Genomic DNA, 21,625 nt, shown 5'->3' on the forward strand with positions numbered 1-21,625 from the left:
AGCCTGAGCTACGGGCGGCCGCGCCACGGTACTGTGGGGCAGCCTAGAGTCCGTCAGGCGACGCTGCCCGTGGAGCCAGCAGCGGTCTATCAGGGCGGTGGAGCTACGATCCTCGCACGCCAACCCGTTTGCTGGGATTATCACCCCTACACCATGCCGGCAAAGCGATCCGCCAACCTACGAAAATGAAAGAAATTGAATTATATACACTTCTGGCGGATGGCTTACCCTTACCGTATGTAAGCTGATGAACACCGATGCCTGATATTCAACGCGTGATCGCGGTATGAAAAGAGAACTGAAGCACCTTACAGTGCTGAACCCCCTCCCTCCTCCCACCCCGGCCCACCCACAACGAGCTAGAACTAGATCAGGTGGCACATAGCTTGCCTTCCGCCCCCCCCCCCCCGCCCCCTCCCCAGGCGATTGCGGATTTGGTGGACAGGTCGTCAGCGGCCTGCCCTTGGACAAGGCAAAACGAGACAGACGCCACAACGGAGAGCGGACCCAACGGGGAACGGCCGCACTGAGAAGATGGAGCCCTGGAGAACAGCCACACCTGAGGGTGGCCACACTGGGGAGCGGTCACAACATGGAGCAGAACGACAGGGACAGCCACACCGGGAAGTGCCAACACCGGGGAAAAGGAACACCGGGAAGCGGACCCAACGAGGAGCGGCCACACTGGTGGGAAGAAACACTGGAGAACGGCCAAACCGGGGAGCAGCCATGCCGTGGAGCGGCCACACCGAGGAGTGGCCACACCAGGGAGCGGAGCAATGGGAGCAGCCACACCGGGGAGCGGAGCAATGGGAGCAGCCACACCGAGGAGCGGGAGCAATGGGAGCAGCCACACCGGGGAGCGGAGCAATGGGAGCAGCCAAACCGGGGAGCAGAGCGATGGGAGCAGCCACACCGGGGAGCGGAGCAATGGGAGCAGCCTCAACAGGGAGTGGAGCAATGGGAACAGCCACACCGGGGAGCGGAGCAATGGGAGCAGCCACACCGAGGAGCGGAGCAATGGGAGCAGCCACACCGAAGAGCAGCCACACCGGGAGACAGTCACATCGGGGAAAAGGAGCGCCAGGACGCGGACCCAGCACGGGGCGACCACGCTGACGGAGGGGAGGAGAGGGAGGGGGCGAGGGGAGCGCAGCAGTGGGAGCGGGCACACCGACACGACGGCCTACTACGACGCAGCACGGAGAGGCGGCGCGGCGGGCCGCGGCCGGGCGCCGGTCCCATGCCATGCGGGGCGCACGCCGACGCCGTACGTTACCGGCCAGGACGGGCTGCACCGGCGAGCGAGACTCCTTTGTGGCTGGACGAAACGTCACGCGGCGTCAGCGAGAGGCGTGAGCCACGTCAGGCCCGTCAACACGCGAGCACACTGCGCGAGACGCGCGCTGACAAGTCGCACGTGACGTCACTGGGGTGTGGTCGGCGGCACTGGCAGGCCGCGAGCGTACCTGTCGTCAGCAGCTGGGAGGCGGCCGCCAGCTCCTGGTACACACTGTAGTTGGGCAGCAGCTGGTTCACAGTCACCTCGTCCGACACGGATCTGGAGGCGGATGGCGGGCACACCCGTCAGGTAGTATAACGTGTGTGTTCACCAGATGGGGTGGAAAATACGGGATGGTTGATGTGTTGACGGTGAGCATGGCGGCAAAAAGTACCCCGACTTGTCTATGAAGTGAAAGCAAATACCACAGCGACGTACAGCGCAGAACTCGAGAGACGGATTTAGCCAAAGCCTCTGTTCCCGAACACGTCCCCTATATCCGGCGCTGTCTGCCAGCGGGACGTCTGAGAATGTTGCGCACCGGGTCCGCCTCAATGTTGGAGCCGGACCACTCACCTGATCTCGGCCTCCTGGCAGAGCAGCGAGAAGCAGGACATGGCCACGAGCACGGCGTCGATGTCGATGCTCCACAGGTACATGAACAGCACCACCTGGGGGCGAGCACGTTTCATTGAGCAGCGGCGCAGAGCGGGGGACGGTGCCCAGGCGTCGCAGCACAAGGCGACGCCACTGAACATCCGAACCCGGGTATGCCTGCAAATCAGCAAACCGTTATTTCCGCCAGAACATCTTCCCGCTACATTCACTACAGCATCCGGCAGCAAAACACCACTGAACCGAAACAACATCTTCACCCAAAACATCATCGCACGCACAGCCCCGCTCCGTTCCCACAACCGAGACCGTGCTGGTGGTCGCCGCAGTACGTCGGCGACACGGGCCGAGCGGCGGCCAGCGCGTCGCCGCGCCGGTAACGCGGCGCTACCTCCAGCTTGATGTGGGCGTGCTTGCAGATGGCTTGGTGGCTGCCGATGTTGGCGTGGTCGCGGTGCTTCAGCAGGAACGTGTTGCGGCAGACCAGCACCTCGCGAAGCCACTTGAGGATGTCGGTGTAGTTCATGATCTGGTGCTGGATCAGCTTCTGGGTGGTGGAGAACAGCACCTGCGAACTGCACGCGGAGGTCCGTCACCCGATGGTCCAGCAGCGGGTCCACCAACACCATTCAGCCATCCACTACAGCACACGGGGATAGCCGCGGACCGCAGAACAGCCACCGTCTGCTTACTGGCATTCCCGACTGACGGCTGATGGACGGCTGACAGTTCGCTGACTGACCTGACGTCCCAGAACGTGTTGATGACCGACTCCGGGTTCCAGTTCTCGATCTTCTCCGGCTGGTGCAGCACCAGGAGGGCCTCCATGGCCTCGGCCGCCACCTCCGGCATGGTGGCGTTGTGCACCAGCGACACCAGGCCGTTGATCAGTTCTAGTGTCGACGACTGGATCTCGATACCCGTCTTGCCCTGGTTCTGCACGCGCACACGAGACACACAACTTTACACATGTGCAATGCGCACAGCGCACACATGCACTCATACTGCCGTGCGGTGCTACACGCTACGTTCGGTTTATTTTTATCTGTGGCTCAAGGCCACTGTTCTTTTGATAGATATCGGTCGCACTTCTCAGCCACAAATCCCGAACCAAGCAGCGCGAGTCCAGCCCTGGTATTCCCGACCACGGACCGGGACGGGACCCAGGCCGGCAGCTCCCCGGCAGAGGACGCGCCCGCTGCCGAGCGGCGGCCACCAGGCGCGGGCCTGTCTGGGGCGGACCAGCCAGCTGCCGTACCCCAGGGCGGTACCCCGGGTCACAGGACGTCGGTCAAGAGACCAGCGGCAGCGGCGGCGGCCGCAGAGCCCAGAGGCGACGCCGGCGGCGCGCCCTCCGCCGCCGTCGTCGCGACTCACATTGAGCATGAGCATGGGGTCGGCGTGGATGAGCCGGACCATCCAGAGCAGCAGGCTGCGGCAGGTCAGGCTGTCCTCGGAGGCGCGCTCCTTGAACTTCATCGGGTTCACCTTTCTCCTTCAGGGCCAGGCTCTGTGAGCACGGCAGTCACGGATGAGCGGCGCTCGCGAGACGCGGCTCGAAAGTGACCGGGGACTGCAGGAGACTGGGACTGCGGGAGACTGGGACTGCGGAAGACTGGGACGGCGGGAGACTAGGACTGCGGGAGACTGGGACAGCGGGAGGCTGGGACTGCGGGAGGCTGGGATTACAGGAGACTGGGATTACGGGAGACTGGGACTACGGGAGACTGGGACTGCGAGAGACTGGGACTGCCGAGATCATGGGGCGTCACACGTGTCGGGTTTGTTATGTCGGCGCTCGCGATCGTGACAACGGCAGCACGGAGTCAGTCTGGGACCTCTGGACGACACAGGATGCTGCCACGCACCGTGAAGCGGCCCGGATCGTTCATTTTTACGTTACCAACGCTGCGAAGTCCTCAGCGGTGCGCACCCATGGCAGCGGTTAAGCGTATATCCAGCTCAAAAAGCCGCACCCATCACAAGAGAGCATCAGGCCTAAGTGCTTCACGACGTTCAGTTTGCCCGCGGCCCAAGCGCGCCGGTTCCGACCGGTCGGGTGGTGGCGGGCGGACGGGGCCGCGCCGGGGCTGACCTGGATCATCTTGAGCGGCGTGTGCGAGCCGGGCCCCGCCGACTGCGTCACCTTGTTGAGCGTCTCGAGGAACATGTGACGCAGCTGGGCCGAGCGCGAGTACATGATGTCTATCTGCGGCCACCAGCCCAGCCGCGACTGCGTGATGATCCTGGGAGCGGGGCGGCAACAGCGGGTGAGGCTGACGCCCACTGACAGGCGAGAGACCGGGCAAACCCACTGGTAGACAGGCAGCGACCGGCCACCGGCGTCCGCCGCCAACCACAGTTACTTGGCCGACAGAAGTTAACGTAGTTGGTAGGCCAAATGGCTACAGATCAGTTTTCGATCGGCTGAAATGACCCATTCTCGCTAGATGTTCAGTATCACATTCCGTCCCGTCGTGCCCAGCCCGTCCCATCGTGTCCGGCCCGTCCCGTCGTCCCGGTCCGTCCCGTCGTCCCGGCCCGTCCCGTCGTGCCCGGTCCGTCCCGTCATGCCCGGCCCGTCCCATCGTGTCCGGTCCGTCCCGTCGTCCCAGCCCGTCCCGTCGTCCCGGCCCGTCCCGTCGTCCCGGCCCGTCCCGTCGTGCCCGGTCCGTCCCGTCATGCCCGGCCCGTCCCGTCGTGCCCGGCCCGTCCCGTCCCCGCCCGCGCGCTCACCTGTGCAGGGAGCTGACCAGCACGAAGTGGTACATCGTGGGCGACTGCAGGCTGAGGCAGACCTTGAGGATGTCGTTGTTGTGCGGGGAAATGCGGAAGAGGGCGACGAAGCCGTCGATCAGCAGGTCCACGTCCTGCAGCTGGTGCGAGGGACCGCGAGAGAACGGCTTCGACGTGCTGAACAGCAAACTCTGGCGGCACGGGCAGGCGTGCGACGGTCAGCGTGGCGGGCGGGCGATGGTGCCGGGAGCTGACACAGGGGGCACGCGGGAACGGACACAGGACACGCGGGAGCTGACACAGGGCACGCGGGAGCTGACATAGAGTAGGCGAGAGCTGACACAGGGTAGGCGGGACCTGACACAGGGTAGGCGGGGGCTGACAGGGTAGGCGGGGGCTGACACAGAGCACTGGCACAGGGCATGCGGGAGCTGACACAGGGCACTGACACAGGGCACGCGGGAATGACACAGGGCACGCGGGAGCTGACACAAGGCACGCGGGAGCTGACACAGGGCACTGACACAGGGCACACGGGAGCTGACACGCGGCACGTGGGAGCTGACACGGGGCACGCGGGAGCTGACACAGGGCAGCCGGGAGCTGACACAGGGCACGAGGGAGCGAAGGGCGAGCCCGACAGAACCAGCACATACGCAGCTGTCCAGCCTACCGCGACATGCGGAGAGGCGCGCTCTCCTGACAACGTTCCGCGCGAAAGTGCAGACCTGACCGAGCCCATCAGTTCGCTCTCAACCGTGTGCCGGGTAAATCACCACGGCACCTAAAACCCTCACCAAATACCTAGTAACAGTAATGCTAAGAAGCGTGCGCTCTACCTTCAGATCGGAGATGATGCTGTGTATGAGTACAAACACGACGTTGTTGGAGTCGCTGGTGCTGATGTAGGTGGCAATCTTGCAGAGTTTCACGCATGCTACCGCGGCCGCCTCTGGTGACACATCAGACGGCAGTCGGTTAGTGCCGATCCATCGCAGAGCTTCGCACTTGCGCTCAAGTGCAGCATCATGCGACGACAGCGAAGGCATATATCGGTGGGGAAACCGCACCAACGTGGAAGTGGGTGTTGATGTTCAATCCAACTAGTTTACCAGGGGGACGGACCCTGTGTAACCCGTATCTCCCGCCCGATGCGCCGAGTCGAGGGGCACAATGAGCCCCACAACACCCTTTTCAGAAGACTAATACCAGCCTCCTGTGTACTCAATGAAAACCCCCACATAACCCCTCTGCTGTGTGACGTCAGCACAGTCACGTCCATCGACACATCCCCACCAGCCCCCCTCCCCCCTCCCGCCACCCCCCGTGACGGCACAGGTCGGCCTCAGCTCAACTTCCCCGCTGCCAGCCCGTACGGCGGTGCGCCTCTCACCAGTCAGATGCTTGATGGTGCTGTGCGAGCCCAGGTGCTTCTTCAGCGCGTCGATGAACTGCTTCTTCTTGGCGTGCCGCTGCGAGCATGGCGCGCCGCTGTCCGCGTTCACGATCTCCTCCAGGATTTTCTGCCGGCGCGATACCGGACGTAATTTGATGCTCATATAATTCTGATGCTCATTCAAATTTAATGCTTGGACACAACTTGGTGCTCGGATCATTGTATGCACAGGCGTGTGCTTGGTAAACGTGCACATATGCAATGACTACCAAGCGATGGAGAATGTGTATGCACTGGACCACTCGGCGCTGCATAGCAATGAACAAATTACAATTTGCCCTTTTACCATGGCCTATTTTGTGATGCACGGCCGAGAAGAGCTCAACGAACGACAGCAAAGCAGGGGTTCGCGAACACCGGGAAGTGAAATGGCTAATTCACGTAGCAGGCCAGGCCAACGACTCCCAGTGACATCATCAGTCAGACTCAAGAGTAAAAAGCATAACTGACAAGAGAATTGGGATGACACGAGCTTGAGAGCTCTGAGACACACCAGTCCCCTCACACGGGCGTCCCACAGCGCAGACGGGACCAGCACATGCAAACGATCATTACCAAGCAGAGGACGGCCCACCGCCGCCGGGGAGGCACAGCTCAGTACGACAAACAAACGTCAGGACCCCGGGCTGCGACCGGACAGGGCCCGGCTCACCACAGAAACTAGGGCCGGCCAGCCCACTGACCGGACACAGGACGAGCAGCATGATCTGCAGCGGCCACACAGCCGCACGCCGCTTGTTGTTGTCGGCGAACTGGTCCAGCTGCTCGAACAGCAGGTCGCAGAACTTAGCCAGGTCCTCGTTCGGCGATTTCTGGCGGGCGGAAGCGACACCGACATGTCAGGGCGCCTTCGGTCTTAACCCCGCACTCGCCCGCCTTGGAATGCCGGTGCCTGTTCGGGTTTCGGGAGATAGTCGTCCCGTCGCGGGAGTTCGAACTGAAGGTGGTACCACAGTTGTACCCTCTCGCGGGACCACACTCACAAAGTACTCCTCGTTCCATTGTATGGCGGTGAACGTAGCTGACATTCACGAGCAACCCTCGTGCAATCAAATTGAGCCATCCTCAATCCCACCCCCACCCCACTACCCCACTTGCTACCCACGACCCTGCCTCGCGCCTCGCGCCCACCGCAGCGGCCCCACCTGCAGCATCATCAGCTCCTGCGGGTACGTGTCCATCCAGTTCCAGATGGCACGCTCCGTGGCGCGCATCAGGTTCAGCTGCGAGTGCTTGTTGAGCGCCCGGAACTTGGAGGTAGTTTCGCTGAGCAGCTTGATCAGCCGTCCCACGTCCAGGTTGATGTGCTGGATGAGCTCGATGTCGGAGAAGTCGGCCGTCTCGTCGCTGCAGCTGCTCAACTGCGTCAGGCTGCGGCGGAGCCGGGCGGAGCGTCAGGCGAGACAGGCGGCCCCCGGGTCAGACGGCGGTCACGGCCCCCCGGCCAGACGGCGGTCACGGCCCCCGAGTCAGACAGCGGCTACGGCCCCGGGTCAGACGGTGGTTAAGGTCACCATGTCAGACGGCGGTCACGGCCTCCCAGCCAGACGGCGGTCACGGCCCCCGGGTCAGACGGCGGTCATGGCCCCGGGTCAGACGACATACACGGGTCACGAATCAGACGGGTAGCACAGTCCAAGCATCAGACGGGACATCTGGTCACCAGGTCACGACATACGCAGTCACATGCCTGCTGGTCGACGGAGGCGCGTGGGGTGAGCCAGGTTCAGGACCACTGCCAATGGAGACCCGCACTCATGACGCCCTGTCAATAAGCCCACTGACAGGACGTGATAGCTTACCTCCAGTGGATGGTAAGCACACCAACAGGGTCTGAATTTCTGCAGAATGATCCTGCAGCAATGGCTGCGGCAATCACGAAACCGACTGCTAACCATCGAGTGGGGAGCACTTTGACACGTGTACTTCGATAAGCACACGTGCCGAAGTTGTTATCGAAGCTACCCAGCGCACGTCGCAGCCTGGGCAGACACACCACGCCATCTCCATCCGCTTGCACAGACGAGGAGGGAAACAGAGACGTTACCTAGCGGAAATCTTGTTGAAGACGGCATTGAAGTTGTTGAGACTGAGCGCGAACAGCACCTTGGAGGCGAGCGCGCGCAGCTGGGCCACCATCGGGTTATCGCCGGTGGGCATGTCTGCCGGCACATGACGCGGCATCATCAGACGGAGTTGGCGTGGTCGGGACCGGACTTTATCGGCGGAAGTAAGGTGGTCTGGATCGGACCTGATGAGCGGAGGCGAGGTGGACGGCATCGGACCTCATCGGTGGAGGTGGGGTGGTCGGGATCGGACCTCATGAGCGGAGGTGGGGTGGTTCGGATCGGACCTGATGGGCGGAGGTGGGGTGGTCGGGATGGGACCTGATGAGCGGAGGCGGGGTGGTCCGGATCGGACCTGATGGGCGGCTACGTCAACAGCTGGTGGACAGACGTTAATGACTGACTGGATGTTTGCGCACAGAGCAAGGCTATTGCCCATCACTCTTTGTTGAAACTCGTGCATTGATGATCTCCCTCGCGTTTCGTATTGTCCTTCCCAAACCTAATTTTGATCGTGTCTTAAGCCCGTGATCATTACCACAGACAACTGGTCGTGAGCCCAGCAAGAGTACATCTCGAACTGTGGAACATAAAGCAGCACAGGCCCCCAGGAAATACAAAAGCAGATCGACAATAGCTGGCCAACCACTGCACACCGCAGCCTTCTGGCACGCACGCCGCCGAGTCCCGCAGCGGCTGGTCACACTCACAGACAAACTGGCAGATCTCCCTGAGCAGCAGCTTGACGTTGAGGGCCTCGTCGAAGCGGGTCGTGTCCTTGGCCGGCCCGCTGAGACACTTCTCCAGCGTGTCCAGCACGATCAGCAGCGACTCGTAGTAGCTCTTCTCCATGTCCGGGTTGTGCGACTGCAGGGCCAGGAACTGGCGGCACACGACACAGGCGGGTCCGTCAGCGGCGGCCGGCGGCGGTGGGCGACAGCCGCCGGCGACGGCGCGGCAGACAGCGCCCGGGACTGGCAGTTCAGGGGCGAACACAGGTCGGGTGCCTCAGCGGGTCAGGATGAGAACGCAGCAGGAAAGGAGCACAATCCCGGTGCCAATACGCGTGGAGGTGGAGGTGCGACTGAAGACCCAACGGTCAGTCGACGTCCGGAACGTCCGCGGAAGCACCTCCTGTACCAACACAACAAGATGTTATCCTCCCCATGTAGGTAACAAAGGAAGAATGAGAAGACAGCCCGTCTCGGTCCTGAGCGAGGCGAGGCGAGGGTATGGTGTGGGCATGGTCGCAGAAGGGTGGAGGCTCACTAGCTAGCCTGTGGGGAGTTTTCGTCAGGATATTGGCGACTAACTGGACGATGGGATGAGCTGGAGGGACTTGGATTATGCGTTTTGCCTCTGATTTGTTGAAAAGCTGCTGCTAAGGCCTTGGGCATGGTACCGAAGAGGACCGCAGTCAGTCGGTGGGATAATTTCCGACCTCAGATGGTTGAGGACACCAAACAGCACAATTACGAACACGCGCCACGACTGATGAGCACGGGCACTGCATTCACCTCGCTGATCTTCTGCAGCCGCTTGGTGAGCCCAGAGATCACCAGCGAGAAGCGGTAGTGTGATATCTGGATGAGACTCTGCTTGTTCTGCTCAATGTTGAGCCGTGTGTGAGTGGTCTGAGGCCCGGTACGATATGGCAGCTGAAAAACCAGATCAAACGTATGTCACTACGTCACTGTATGTCAATGGGCCGCACTCACTCATAACCTAACATAGTATCTTCCATTTGATGTCTGATGAACTGCAATGAACTTTGATGAACTGCAATGCTCCAAGCAATGAGACCAGCAAAAGGTCTCATGTTACCAGCTGCAAGCATGGCAGGCCATGGACTTTGCTATGCTCACCAGTGGTGTCTGTCATCATAGCAGATGCACCACTTTATGCTGACACATATGCCAAAAATATATGAGCAGCTTCAAAAAATGTTGGCTGGAATCATGCACTACAGCACAGAAAACTGTTGCAAGGCTGTCTTACTAATACCAGGCCTTGCCTTAATGATCAGCTACAAGACATCCAAGAAGACTGCAAGCTGCTGAAGGCATATTGTTCTGTTGAAGTTTTATGCCATCAAACTTTTTTGTATTCTAGACATTCCCTCAAGCCCATGTAGCTAGATGTCAATGTTCTATAATTGGTCTCACAAGGTGTATCAAGAAACAGGTGCCAAACAGCCCCAAAGCTTATTATTGATTATGTGCGGCATTGAGACATGACAGGGGATCAGATCGGCCAAGGCAAGACAAGGCTGGGTACCCAATACTTCATCAATGGGCAGTCATCAATCAGATAACAATAAAAATTGCAAACTTTGGCCTGTGCTGGAGGACAACACACTTTTAAACCAATTAGCAACACAAAAATATTTGATTGAGAAGGAATGACAAACACATGGAACAGCTTTGCACACATGTGCTGTTCTTTGCAGTAAATACAGTCCTGGGAAGACCAAAGAGGCAATGATGTGCTGTCACATCTCAGTACTGTCATTATTTGTTAAAACTCTTGGGCATTGAAGCTGTGCTGAGTGCACTTCCTAACTTGTTTTCTTTTACCAATGTAAATGTTATATAACATAAAGTGTGCCTTCATGTCAATGATACAGATCAGGTGCATACTCATCTCCTCTTGAGCACAATAGCAGGAGGGGGTGCCTCTATTGAGATCTGAACATGATCAGAGCATTGCTTGGTATCTAAAGCAAGCAGAGAACATGGAAAAAGACAGTCACATGAAGGGGCAGCAGATAACCTCCCAGGTGCGGTTAATCATCTTAAATAATAACTTGCTGATAAACCTATAATTTACCAAGAGGTATTGTGGTGCCCATACATATTAGTATCTCTTGGCATTTTACACACTGCTGTGAGTTCCCATCCAACCACATTGCATATACATATTGGTGATTTCAGAATACAAAACAAATGTATTCTTTTTTAATTTTCAATTGCACTTCATACACAAATATTGCAACAGCATCTATCATACCACAGAGACAGAAATATCTCACCTGGCTGTCAAACCTAGTGATTAGGGCATTAACCCATTCCACTGGTTTCTGTGTAGACATCCTTCACACCAGATGTCCCAGTCTTGACTCAGCTATGACCCTCTATTCACCCTTAGATTAGGCACCTCAGTCTGGCCTGACATGGAAAGTGCTTCCATGCACTGCTTCTCAGGGTGTCCATCTGCAAGAATGCCCTAACAAGGTTCTTGATGCAGGAATGTATGACTATGTCCCAATCTGAAAAGCAGGGCATTTCTCAGTGAAATTGCATTGGGCCACTTAGGAATTGAAGTGTGTTTTGGGATATATGGTGCACAACCATGACTTTAGAGGCATGACAGTGACCCACACAATGGTTAAGCATAAGCCATGACCTAAAATGTGTAGGAACTAAATATAGCCCAACTTATATTGGTACTGATGCAAAATTACTAGATTGGATTAGCATATTATGTCCCTCAGTGGCAAAAGATCATTGTTCATTAGCATGTTCAGTGTGTTGGGCAATACATACATAACCAAGAGCATTCACAGCAGCCTGCCCTGAAAAATATGCCTTGGTTAAAAGAAACTAACCATTTTGGAACACATTCTATGATATATGTGAGAAGCATTTGGATGCTGATAGCCTCTCTAATGGCCATGTGATGAAACAAAAGTGATTTGTCCTTAAGTTTGGAAAGTTTTCTCTGACAACACCATCTGCTCAGCATATTGGCACATCTCTCCTTCCAACTGCTGTCACCAAAATGGACCCAAGTGACAACTAAACTTTGAGCTGTATGATCAAATACTGACACTTTCTTAGACAATCAAATGACCACCCAATTGCATACATTCATGTATGCTTCCATAGCCAGTGTATGGGTTATAGTCCTCTTGGAAATCCCCACTCTCCTGCATGTAGTTAACTTCTCCTATGACCTTAAGTTAATGACAACTGAGAAAGCATGACGGCATTAGTTGAGAACTGATGATGAATTAGGTTCAATTCTTTGCTTTCGTACAGCGTCGAATCACTAGTTTTTTGGCACTTCTTAATCACAAACCGAACAGAAGTTCTCACAAATGCTGGAAACTCACCCAACTGGGTAACAAGGTTACGAGGGATGACAAACCCACATCCAAAATGAATATAATTAGTACTCTAACTCAGAGCCTCATATCAGAGGCGTTCTCCGCGCGCGCAACCATTGTCAACCATACACAGCCTACCACTGCCTACTTTAGCCTTTTGTGCTCCCTAAATAACGCAATACCTGCAAAGGTAAACACTTGTTCTTGAGCTGATTGGCTATTGGAATCTACCTGCACGTCGCGCCTGCCATATCAGTAGCAAAGCAGCTTGTAATAGACAATGTGCAAGGGGAAGGAGAACACACAGTACAAAGTACACTAAAGACTATTTAAGATACTGAAAACTACCAAGTGAGCACCACAGCATAAGTCAGAAAGGCAGTATAACTGCAGACAAAATTAAAATATGGTCTAGCATGCATCAGTATTGCTTGGCTCTCATCACTCCATGTACTTTGGTTTCAGATCAATCTTATGAAAACGCATTTGATCGCCGGTGTAAAAATATAAATTGACGCATATCAGACTTTTTTGGCGCCGATGGTGTGGTGTTGCACGCAGTTGCACGTACGCTTGAGCCCAGGCGGCTATGCGCCCTAATCCAAGGCGGGTGTCGCACGTTGCCTGTGCTGTGTTTGGGATCATTACGGCATTGATATAACTGCTATCGAGAATAACCGCAGAAGACCAGGTATCGGCTTTTTATTCCCGGTACGTTTCTTTCACTTTCGGACATATGAATACAGTTACTGGCAGGGTTGTGGCTGTGTATTCACTCGAACTTCACTCAATGCTGCCGTGGTCCCCTCCCCCCCCCCCCCCACCAGCTTCGTTTGGAAATTGGATACGGGAACGTTTGAGAGGTTATTGGGTTTTGCATGAATATGGGAATCGTTTTCAATGTGTGCCTTGCTTAGCCCCCAGCTTTGCAGTGCAGTTTTGATTCAAAGGATGCAGGGGACATGGCATGGAAAAGAAGATGAACCTTCTACCAAAATGTACCCAAAAATGGATTTCCAACCACATTTGGCCCAAGTTCTCTCTGTTTTAAGGTTGTCCCCCCCCCCCTCAACTGAGTTGTAAGTAACACCCCTTCTCCAGGTGATTTTAAAGAACTATGACACTTCAGAAGAAAAACATCATAAGATGCTCGCTCAGGTATTCTCTGGATTAGAAAAATAGATGCTGGAGGCCTTATTTCCTTGCTGTACTATATTCCTGTTACTGTTCCTGTTGCTTTATTTTTACTTGCTGTAGTGTGTGGGGGCTCCTTCCAGTCTGTGAAGTATGGGTATGTTTTGCTTTAAGTGCAGGGTGTCTTGTGTGACCACTGATGCTTGAAGTATTGTTTGGCTCTTGTGATGGCACATCCAATTCATTGGTTTCAATGCCTTGTTATGTAGATTATTGATTGTCCATTCCTTGAGCTGGCCAGCTTGGCCTCAGGCTTTAGTTCTGGTGATGCACTTGATATGTGGAGCATGTGTAAACATGACTGGGTCATTGGGTTCTTTTGTGTCTTTATGTATGCACATTTTATACCAATAGATAGAATAGATTATAGCATTAAGTTGAAAACATATGGTACATTTCCTCACTCTAAGATATGTTTGTGGTGTCATGCATTGATGATCACCTGTCACTTTGTTTTTTTGTTTTCAGATGATGGCAGGCAACTTGGGGCAAGTAACTGCTAGCTCAACAGTTTTTCTTCTCTGTGATGTGCAAGAAAAATTCAAGCCAGCCATTGCACACTTTAACTGTGTTGTGCAGTCATGTTCAAAACTTGTAAGTGCAATGCATGCTCCCATTTTTGATGTTCATTCTTCTCCTTTTTCATCAGCCAACCTTCTTTAATTAATTTAAGCCCACTTAAAACACATGATTCTGTGAAAAGAATGTGCTATCAACTAATGAAGCCTACTTTAAACACACTGATTTTTGCAAAAGGGACACTGCATACTTTTTTTGAGGGCATATCTGACTGTACCATTCACCTTAAAACTGATAAGGTTGCAGAAAAGCTAGTGGTGATGACAGTCTCAGCACAGACCTCACTGCTCGCCCCATTTTCAGATAACAGCTGGTCGCATTCTGGGAGTTCCTCTGCTAGTCACTGAACAATACCCAAAGGGTCTGGGCAAGACTGTTCCCGAGCTGGATGTGCAACATGCAGCTGTCGTGGCTGAAAAGACCAAGTTCAGCATGGTCGTGCCTGAGGTGGACGCCGTACTGGAGCAGCTGAAGCCCCGTGTGGCTGTCATCATGGGACTTGAGGTACCTGATGTGAGATGCATGGGACACGCCGGAGCGTGGTGGATGCGGTGACGAAGCGCAGTCAGGGTGTGGTGACCGAGCGCGGGTAGGATGTACGAGCGACCGGGCAGGGGTGTGGTGACGAGCGCGGCAGGGTGTGGTGACGACGCGGGCAGGGTGTGGTGACGAGCGCGGGTAGATGTGGTGACGAGCGCGGGCAGGTGTGGTGACGAGCGCGGGCAGGGTGGGATGACGAGCGCACGCAGGGGTGTGGTGACGGGCGCGGGCAGGGGGGATGACGAGCGCGGGTAGATGTGGTGACGAGCGCGCGGTGTGGTGACGAGCGCGGGCAGGGGGGATGACGAAGGCGCACGCAGGGTGTGGTGACGGGCGCGGGCAGGTGTGGTGTGGTGGACGAGGCGCGGGTTAGATGTGGTGACGAGCGCGGGTGTGGTGACGAGCGCGGGCAGGGTGGGATGACGAGCGCACGCAGGGTGTGGTGACGAGCGCGGCAGGGGGGGATGACGAGCGCGGGTAGATGTGGTGACGAGCGCGCGGTGTGGTGACGAGCGCGGGCAGGGTGTGGATGACGAGCGCACGCAGGGTGTGGTGACGGGCGCGGGCAGGGTGTGGTGACGAGCACGGGTAGATGTGGTGACGAGCGCGCGGTGTGGTGACGAGAGCGGGCAGGGTGGGATGACGAGCGCACGCAGGGTGTGGTGACGAGCGCGGGCAGGGTGTGGGGACGAGCGCGGTAGATGTGACGAGCGGGCAGGGTGTGGTGACGAGCGCGGGCAGGGTGTGGTGACGAGCGCGGGTAGATGTGACGAGCGCGGGCAGGTGTGCTGACGAGCGCGGGTAGATGTGGCGAGGCGGGCAGGGTGTGTGACGAGCGCGGGCAGGGTGTGGTGACGAGCGCAGGGTGTGGTGACGAGCGCGGGCAGGGTGTGGTGACGAGCGCGGGCAGGGTGTGGTGACGAGCGCGGGTAGATGTGACGAGCGCGGGCAGGGTGTGCTGACGAGCGCGGGTAGATGTGGCGAGCGCGGGCAGGGTGTGCTGACGAGCGCGGGTAGATGTGACGAGCGCGGGCAGGGTGTGGTGACGAGCGGGGGCAGGGTGTGGTGACGAGCGCACGTAGGGTGTGGTGACGAGCGCGGGCAGGGTGTGGTGACGAGCGCGGGCAGGGTGTGCTGACGAGCCCGCGCAGTGTGTGCTGACGAGCGCGCACAGGGTGTGGTGACGTGACGAGCCCGCGCAGGGTGTGGTGACGAGCGCGCTGCGGGTTTGGTGACGAGCGCAGACGGGGTGTGACGAACAAACGGCCGCGGCAAACTATGTGCTGGTGCCTCCTCTGATTGGCCCTGACAGCGTTGTGTTGTGGACAGGCGCACGTGTGCGTGGAGCAGACGGCAGCCGACCTGCTGGCGCGCGGCCACGTGGTGCACGTGGTGGCTGACGCCGTCAGCTCACGCTCACAGGAGGACCGGCTGCTAGCGTTTGACGTGAGTGAGATTCCCTGGTGATATCGGACACTGCAAATGGTGCGAACAAGTCGCGTTACTCACTGGGATAGAGGACTGAAATACTTTCTCTTAGCACGGCGTGATCAAAGTATGCAGTATCAAATGGTGAACGGCGGGGTCGAAATCAGCCTGCCTTTCGTATCTGGCAGCGGTTTACTGCAACAAGCATTCATTGCAGGGGATGACTGACACTGGCTGGTGGAAATGGCGTCATAAATACGTTACTCAATTTTGTGGATAGAGAAGCACGAGGTCGACAGCTAATTTTCCTTCAGCTTTATGAGAAGATAAAATGAAAAAGCATCCGGCGGTGGCGTGACATTCGTTTGTTTTTGGTTTTTGAATTTTGCCCAGCGTGGTATGTAGTATAACTGATGTGTGGTTCTCTATTGAGCATGCGCTATGAATTGGATTACATCGTATTGAATGACGTTGCACATTGACAAGAGTTTTTGTTGAAAGCTGACATCCTCAGTATCACACAATTTTGTGCTTTGAGACTGGAGGCAATGTATTCAGAGACTCGGAGGAGAGATCCATTTCCCATCTAACGGGCATTTGTAATTAAATTTCTTTGAGCACCGAAGCCTCCCAGAAAATTGTGTTCGATGTATCTGAATGAGGGTACATGGTTTTACGCTGTGGGAGACGACTGGGAACGTTCCATTGACAACTTCCTGGAATATCACATAAATGTTCGATCGAGTCAGAATGAATGTGTGGACACGCTCAAGTCTGCTGAATTATGCCCTGAACGTTGCGCTGTTAGGGTGAGCTAACTGCCAGTGGTATTTTCAGAGAATGCGACAGATGGGCTGCTTCATCTCCACCAGTGAGTCGATCATCTTCAAGCTGCTCGGCGATAAGAACCATGAGAAGTTTGGTGAGGTCAGGGGCCTGGTGAAGGAGCCCTCGCTGTCGACGGGGCTGGCCAAGATGTAGATTCAGATAACACGGCGCGACGCATCATGTTTCGGGAGCACGAGGTCTGTCGGGCTGTATGTACACTCCTTTGGTGGTGTCAAAGGAATCAAGCGACCGAAGAGAGAGGCGCGATGCGAACGCCATCTATCAGGTACATTTGTTGGGTGTGGAGACAAGTTGTAGGGCTCGCAATCACGTGAGGGTTGATTGAATTTGTATACTTAGATAAGGGATTTTCATGTTCTGTAAATGTCGTCATGCAGCGAGTGTTCGACATGTCAGCCGCCGTGAGATTTCCGGCTGTGGTTGTGCGTGTTTGTGACACCAGCGGCACCAGTTGCAGTTCGGCAGCGTCAGCTGTTTATCACTGGTGATGTGAAGTCTGTTGCGTGACGGCCCTTCGTGTTGGGCCTGGCGGAAACCAGTCATTCGCATTGATTTTCAGTAAGATTTGAATAAGACCACGCTGTGCCGCGAAAATGCGTCGGTTTAAGTGGCGTGTATGGCTTGAAGATATCCTGCGATAGCGAAACGTCTCCCTGCCGTTGAGTAATGCATTTGATATAAAATACGTCATGAACGCTCCGCTGTGAAAATTAGCTGGTTTGAGAACGTCCGCTACATACAGTCACTACGCAAGACAGGGAGCATGTTTCTCACTTTTGTGCAATTCGTGGGACGGCATTGATTACCGGCTGGCTTTCGCGTCTCAGCCGTAGCATGCAAGCAAACAGCAGGCTTCTCTCGATTTCTGTGGATTGGTGAACAGGAAACAGGGTACTACACCTGTGGTCCAGGGCGAGGCCATGACCTCGCAGCGTGTTAATGAGCGACAGTATATGGCTATGGCAGAGTATGACCCCGAACGTAATGCCGCGCGCGCTGGTCGGCACAGCCTTAACGTCACGGCAGGGTTATCGTTCCGCGGGTGCTGCCATCTTCTCGGCTGGAGGCTGTCCAGCAAACTCATTGGAGTCAGTCTTGGACCGGTGTCGTCCACCTGCTCGGCGTGCGCAGCAGCCGACTGTGTCACTGAACTGGTCACGTTTGTTTCCGCGATCCAGTGTTTTCTGACGTGTTCGGCGGTGGACGAGCGTGGGTGACGCCACATTGGGGGATGCGTAGGCGTCACTTCCGTCGAACCGGGGATTAGAAATTAATGTTAAGAAATGACGCGTCGAGGATCACAAAAAGGCGCTCGCACACAGAAAGGTCACGACCTCGATGATTAGCGTGCGTGAGCGCCTCGGCAACAGTTGAACAGTCGAAGGCTGCACCTAGTCGGCAAACCCCGTGTTGAGTCGGTCTGAGCCGGGCCAGCTAAGTGTCCCCCGAAGGTCGGCCACGTGACGCTCGATCACAGGTCGTCACGTAACTAACGCACGGCGTGCTTGTTTTTGTACGGATTATGACGGACGGTGATGCGGTTTGACCCCGCATCTGTGTCATTACTTTCAATATACTACACCCGCGTCATTACAATAATACCACATCTGCGCCATTACTTTCAATATGAATATCTTAGCCGTCTGGCCGGGTGGGCAGGATTTGAGGTAGGCCTGTTGCCAACAGGACAACTGTTGAGGTTCCGGCTGCGAGTGCTCACGAGATCGAGTCTCGGGGATACGCTGGTCCGAACTCGCCACTCCAACTCGCCACCTGCACCAGGGCAGGACAGGGCAGGGGCAGGGTAGGACAGGGCAGGACAGGCGAGGGCACCGGCTGACCACGCTAGCCACGGCCGCGTGGCAGTGTGGATGTATGGTGGTTTTAATTGTCTAACTCTTCGGTGCATCTTGTCTGTTTTGTGAATAGCGGTGCCTGATAAGTGTACAGGCAAGGTGGCAACGCAAGATGCACAAGTGCCTATACAAAACGCGATCTTATTTCTGAGACGACTTATGTGGTGCGTGTTGGTTCCGACACAATTGAGAATAGTGGAGAGGGCATGGTTGTACTATTTAGACTTTTGAGAACGTTAACAGCACCAATGTAGACGGGTCTCACATGTGCAACGAATGCAAAGAAACGCGTTGCTTTTGATCCGTGGGATAGTCCCGCACATATGCCCAAAATAAGATGTTTTGAACACGCAGTGATATTAAGCCCGCAGTACGGTTAGTTGTTTAGGACGGATGAACTCTCGAAGTGTTCCCAAAGCTCTGGGTGCCCTCTCGATTTGCTGGGCGATATATTGTACCGATTCGTTGTGAAATTCGGCTTCGTGCGGTTCAGTGAAGTTGATAATGCCTTCCAAGATGTTGATGCTCAGGTCGGATAAGCTCGTTACTTGTACTGCCTTCGGTGCAGCCCCCCCCCCCCCTGCACAGTAAATGTAAAGTTTGCTCACAAAACTTGCGGTGTTGTCAAACGTTAACAACTGGAAAAGGCTTCAGCGGATTATTTCAGGCCCCATATGTATCAGGAACAGGAGTTTCGGTTTTGGTCCCGAGCAGAAGGCCGGTTGCGATGGAGAAAACACTATCGTTCGTCGTGCTCCTAATATAGTAATATACTAATAAATAAATAAATAATATAATGTGCTTCTGTGCCATGTGCTGGTCGGCCACGTTTACTTCCGCCGACAGTCTTGCGCAGCGCATCCCTACGAAGCACCATCGCAGCACTGGAGCATAAGCGTCCACCTGTGCGCACACATGCACGTGCCGCAACGGGAGCCCAAGCAGCGGGAAGTCCACGTGTTTCCCTGGGGTAACACGGCCACGTGCCTGGCGCCATCCCGCCTGCAGACGCTCCACGGCGCCGTGACTCGGGGCACTCGGTCGTGAGCGGGACGTTACCTGCTGATTGGTCAATTTGGGCTCGCCATAAATGACAGCGGTGATCGAACAGATACCGGACGGCCACCTCAATCATGCAATTACGCAGATGACCAAGCACGTAGACTCCCGAAATATCCACACTAATGGTCTGGAGCGGACGTCCAGCGCGCGGTACCGAAGCTGCCGTCACGGTCTCGGCGGACGCATACGTGATTCCCGTTAGCCGCCACGAGCTGGGGAGACGGAGGCCCTCCAAGCAGGTACGATATCATGTATTTCCGACAGCGCGGCTACTGTCACGGTTGGCGCGCACTTCCTGTGGATGGCGCGGCCGGCATCACCGCGCCTCCCACACTTCACGGCCCTGCGAAGCCGGCCGATGCCAGCGCCGCCGGCAGCGCCGCCGCAGTCGGACGCCAGCGCGCTGCGTCATCGTGGATGCCGCGTGAGCTTCCCGGCTGGCCGAACGCTGCTGGATGTGACGACGCTGACGAATATTTCCTCATGACGTCATCACCAGCATGTTTGAAGCCTCACCCCAGGTGACTCGATGTCCGGTGTCCTTTCCAGCTGGCCTTACCTCTCTCTTCGACTGACCCGATGCCCTTTCTGCCGAACTGACGTGGCGCTCCATCTCAGGTGGTGTGGGTTCCAGCTGAGGTGACCTGGAACCCACCTCAGGTGACCTGGCATCCCTCTCCAGCTAACCTGACGTTCTTCCCAGCTGACCTGGCGTTCAACCCCAGCTGACCTGACATCCGTCCCCAGCTGACCTGACGCTTCTCTCCAGACGACCTGACATCCCTCTTCGGCTGACCTGACATCCCTCTCAGCCGACCTGACGCGTCTCTCAGCTGACCTGACGTCCCTCTCAGCTGACCTGACGCCCCTCTCAGCTGACCTGACGCCTCTCTCAGCTGACCTGACGCCTCTCTCAGCTGACCTGACGGCTCTCTCAGCTGACATGACGTCCCTTTCTAACCGACTTGACACCAATCTTCTCAGCATTTCCCTGCCGAAGTATGCCCCCCGTCAGCTGGATAATACCCTCATGTCTGTCATATGCCAAGCAGAGCATTCCATAGAATGCACGAGAGAGCCTCGCGTTTACCAGCTGTCCGGACATCGTGAGCCATCGGGCGGCTGTTGCCGCGTTACCTACCACCGATAACTCGTCGGCGCGCTTCGTCTCATCTCTCGTCCGTCTCGGACCGCGGCCGGCCTCAGCCTCTCATTCCACCGTCCGTTCTCGTCGGGCGCCCCTCGTCGTCGCGGCTCTCGTGCGAGCGCCGCGCCTCGCGACCCTTTACAATCGAACGGTACGCACGCGCGGTGAGCTGGGGAGAGGAGGTCGCCGCGGCGCGCTCATGCACAACGCGAGACGTGCTGCCGCTGACCGGGCCGAGGGGACGGTCTTGCAGGCAGCGGCGGTGCTGACTGGGCCGGGGGGGGGGCGGTCCTGAGGGCAGCGGCGGTGCTGACTGAGCCGTAGAGACGGTTCTGAGGGCAGCGGCGGTGCTGACTGGGTGGTGGGGACGGTCCTGCGGGCAGCGGCGGTGCTGAATGGGCCGTGGGGACGGTCCTGAGGGCAGTGGCGGTGCTGACTGGACCGGGGGGACGGTCCTGAGGGCAGCGGCGGTGCTGACTGAGCCGTGGGGACGGTCCTGCGGGCAGCGGCGGTTCTGACCGGGCCGTGGGACGTACCTGAGGGCGGCGGTGCTGACTGGACCGGGGAGACGGTTCTGCGGGCGGCGACGACCCTGTACGGCAGTGGTGGCTGACCGCCTTGGGTTGGCACCGCGCGCAGTGGTTAAATTCCCGGCGACTGGCCTGACCCGCGACCGGTCCGGCCGGGTCAGCTGAGTGGGGCGATGG

General features: G+C 56.6%; 1 protein-coding gene and 1 pseudogene across 1 annotated transcript; one reads left to right on the plus strand and one right to left on the minus strand.

Moving 5' to 3' along the window:
• The window catches only part of LOC119111728 (neurofibromin-like), a 36,828-nt pseudogene extending 24,463 nt beyond the window's left edge, over positions 1-12,365 (minus strand).
• Positions 12,366-12,836: 471 nt separating this feature from the next.
• Positions 12,837-18,019, plus strand: LOC119112301 (isochorismatase domain-containing protein 1). Its single transcript, XM_037236416.1, has 5 exons — positions 12,837-12,974; positions 13,926-14,051; positions 14,340-14,540; positions 15,906-16,022; positions 16,842-18,019. Exons 2-5 carry the CDS (start codon positions 13,926-13,928, stop codon positions 16,983-16,985), a joined length of 588 nt encoding a protein of 195 aa, XP_037092311.1. The 5' UTR covers positions 12,837-12,974; the 3' UTR covers positions 16,986-18,019.
• Positions 18,020-21,625: the final 3,606 nt, after the last annotated feature.

This window comes from Pollicipes pollicipes, unplaced genomic scaffold, assembly GCF_011947565.3.
Source record: "Pollicipes pollicipes isolate AB1234 unplaced genomic scaffold, Ppol_2.1 Scaffold_7261;HRSCAF=8764_pilon_pilon_pilon, whole genome shotgun sequence".
Taxonomy (NCBI): Eukaryota; Metazoa; Arthropoda; class Thecostraca; order Pollicipedomorpha; family Pollicipedidae; genus Pollicipes; species Pollicipes pollicipes.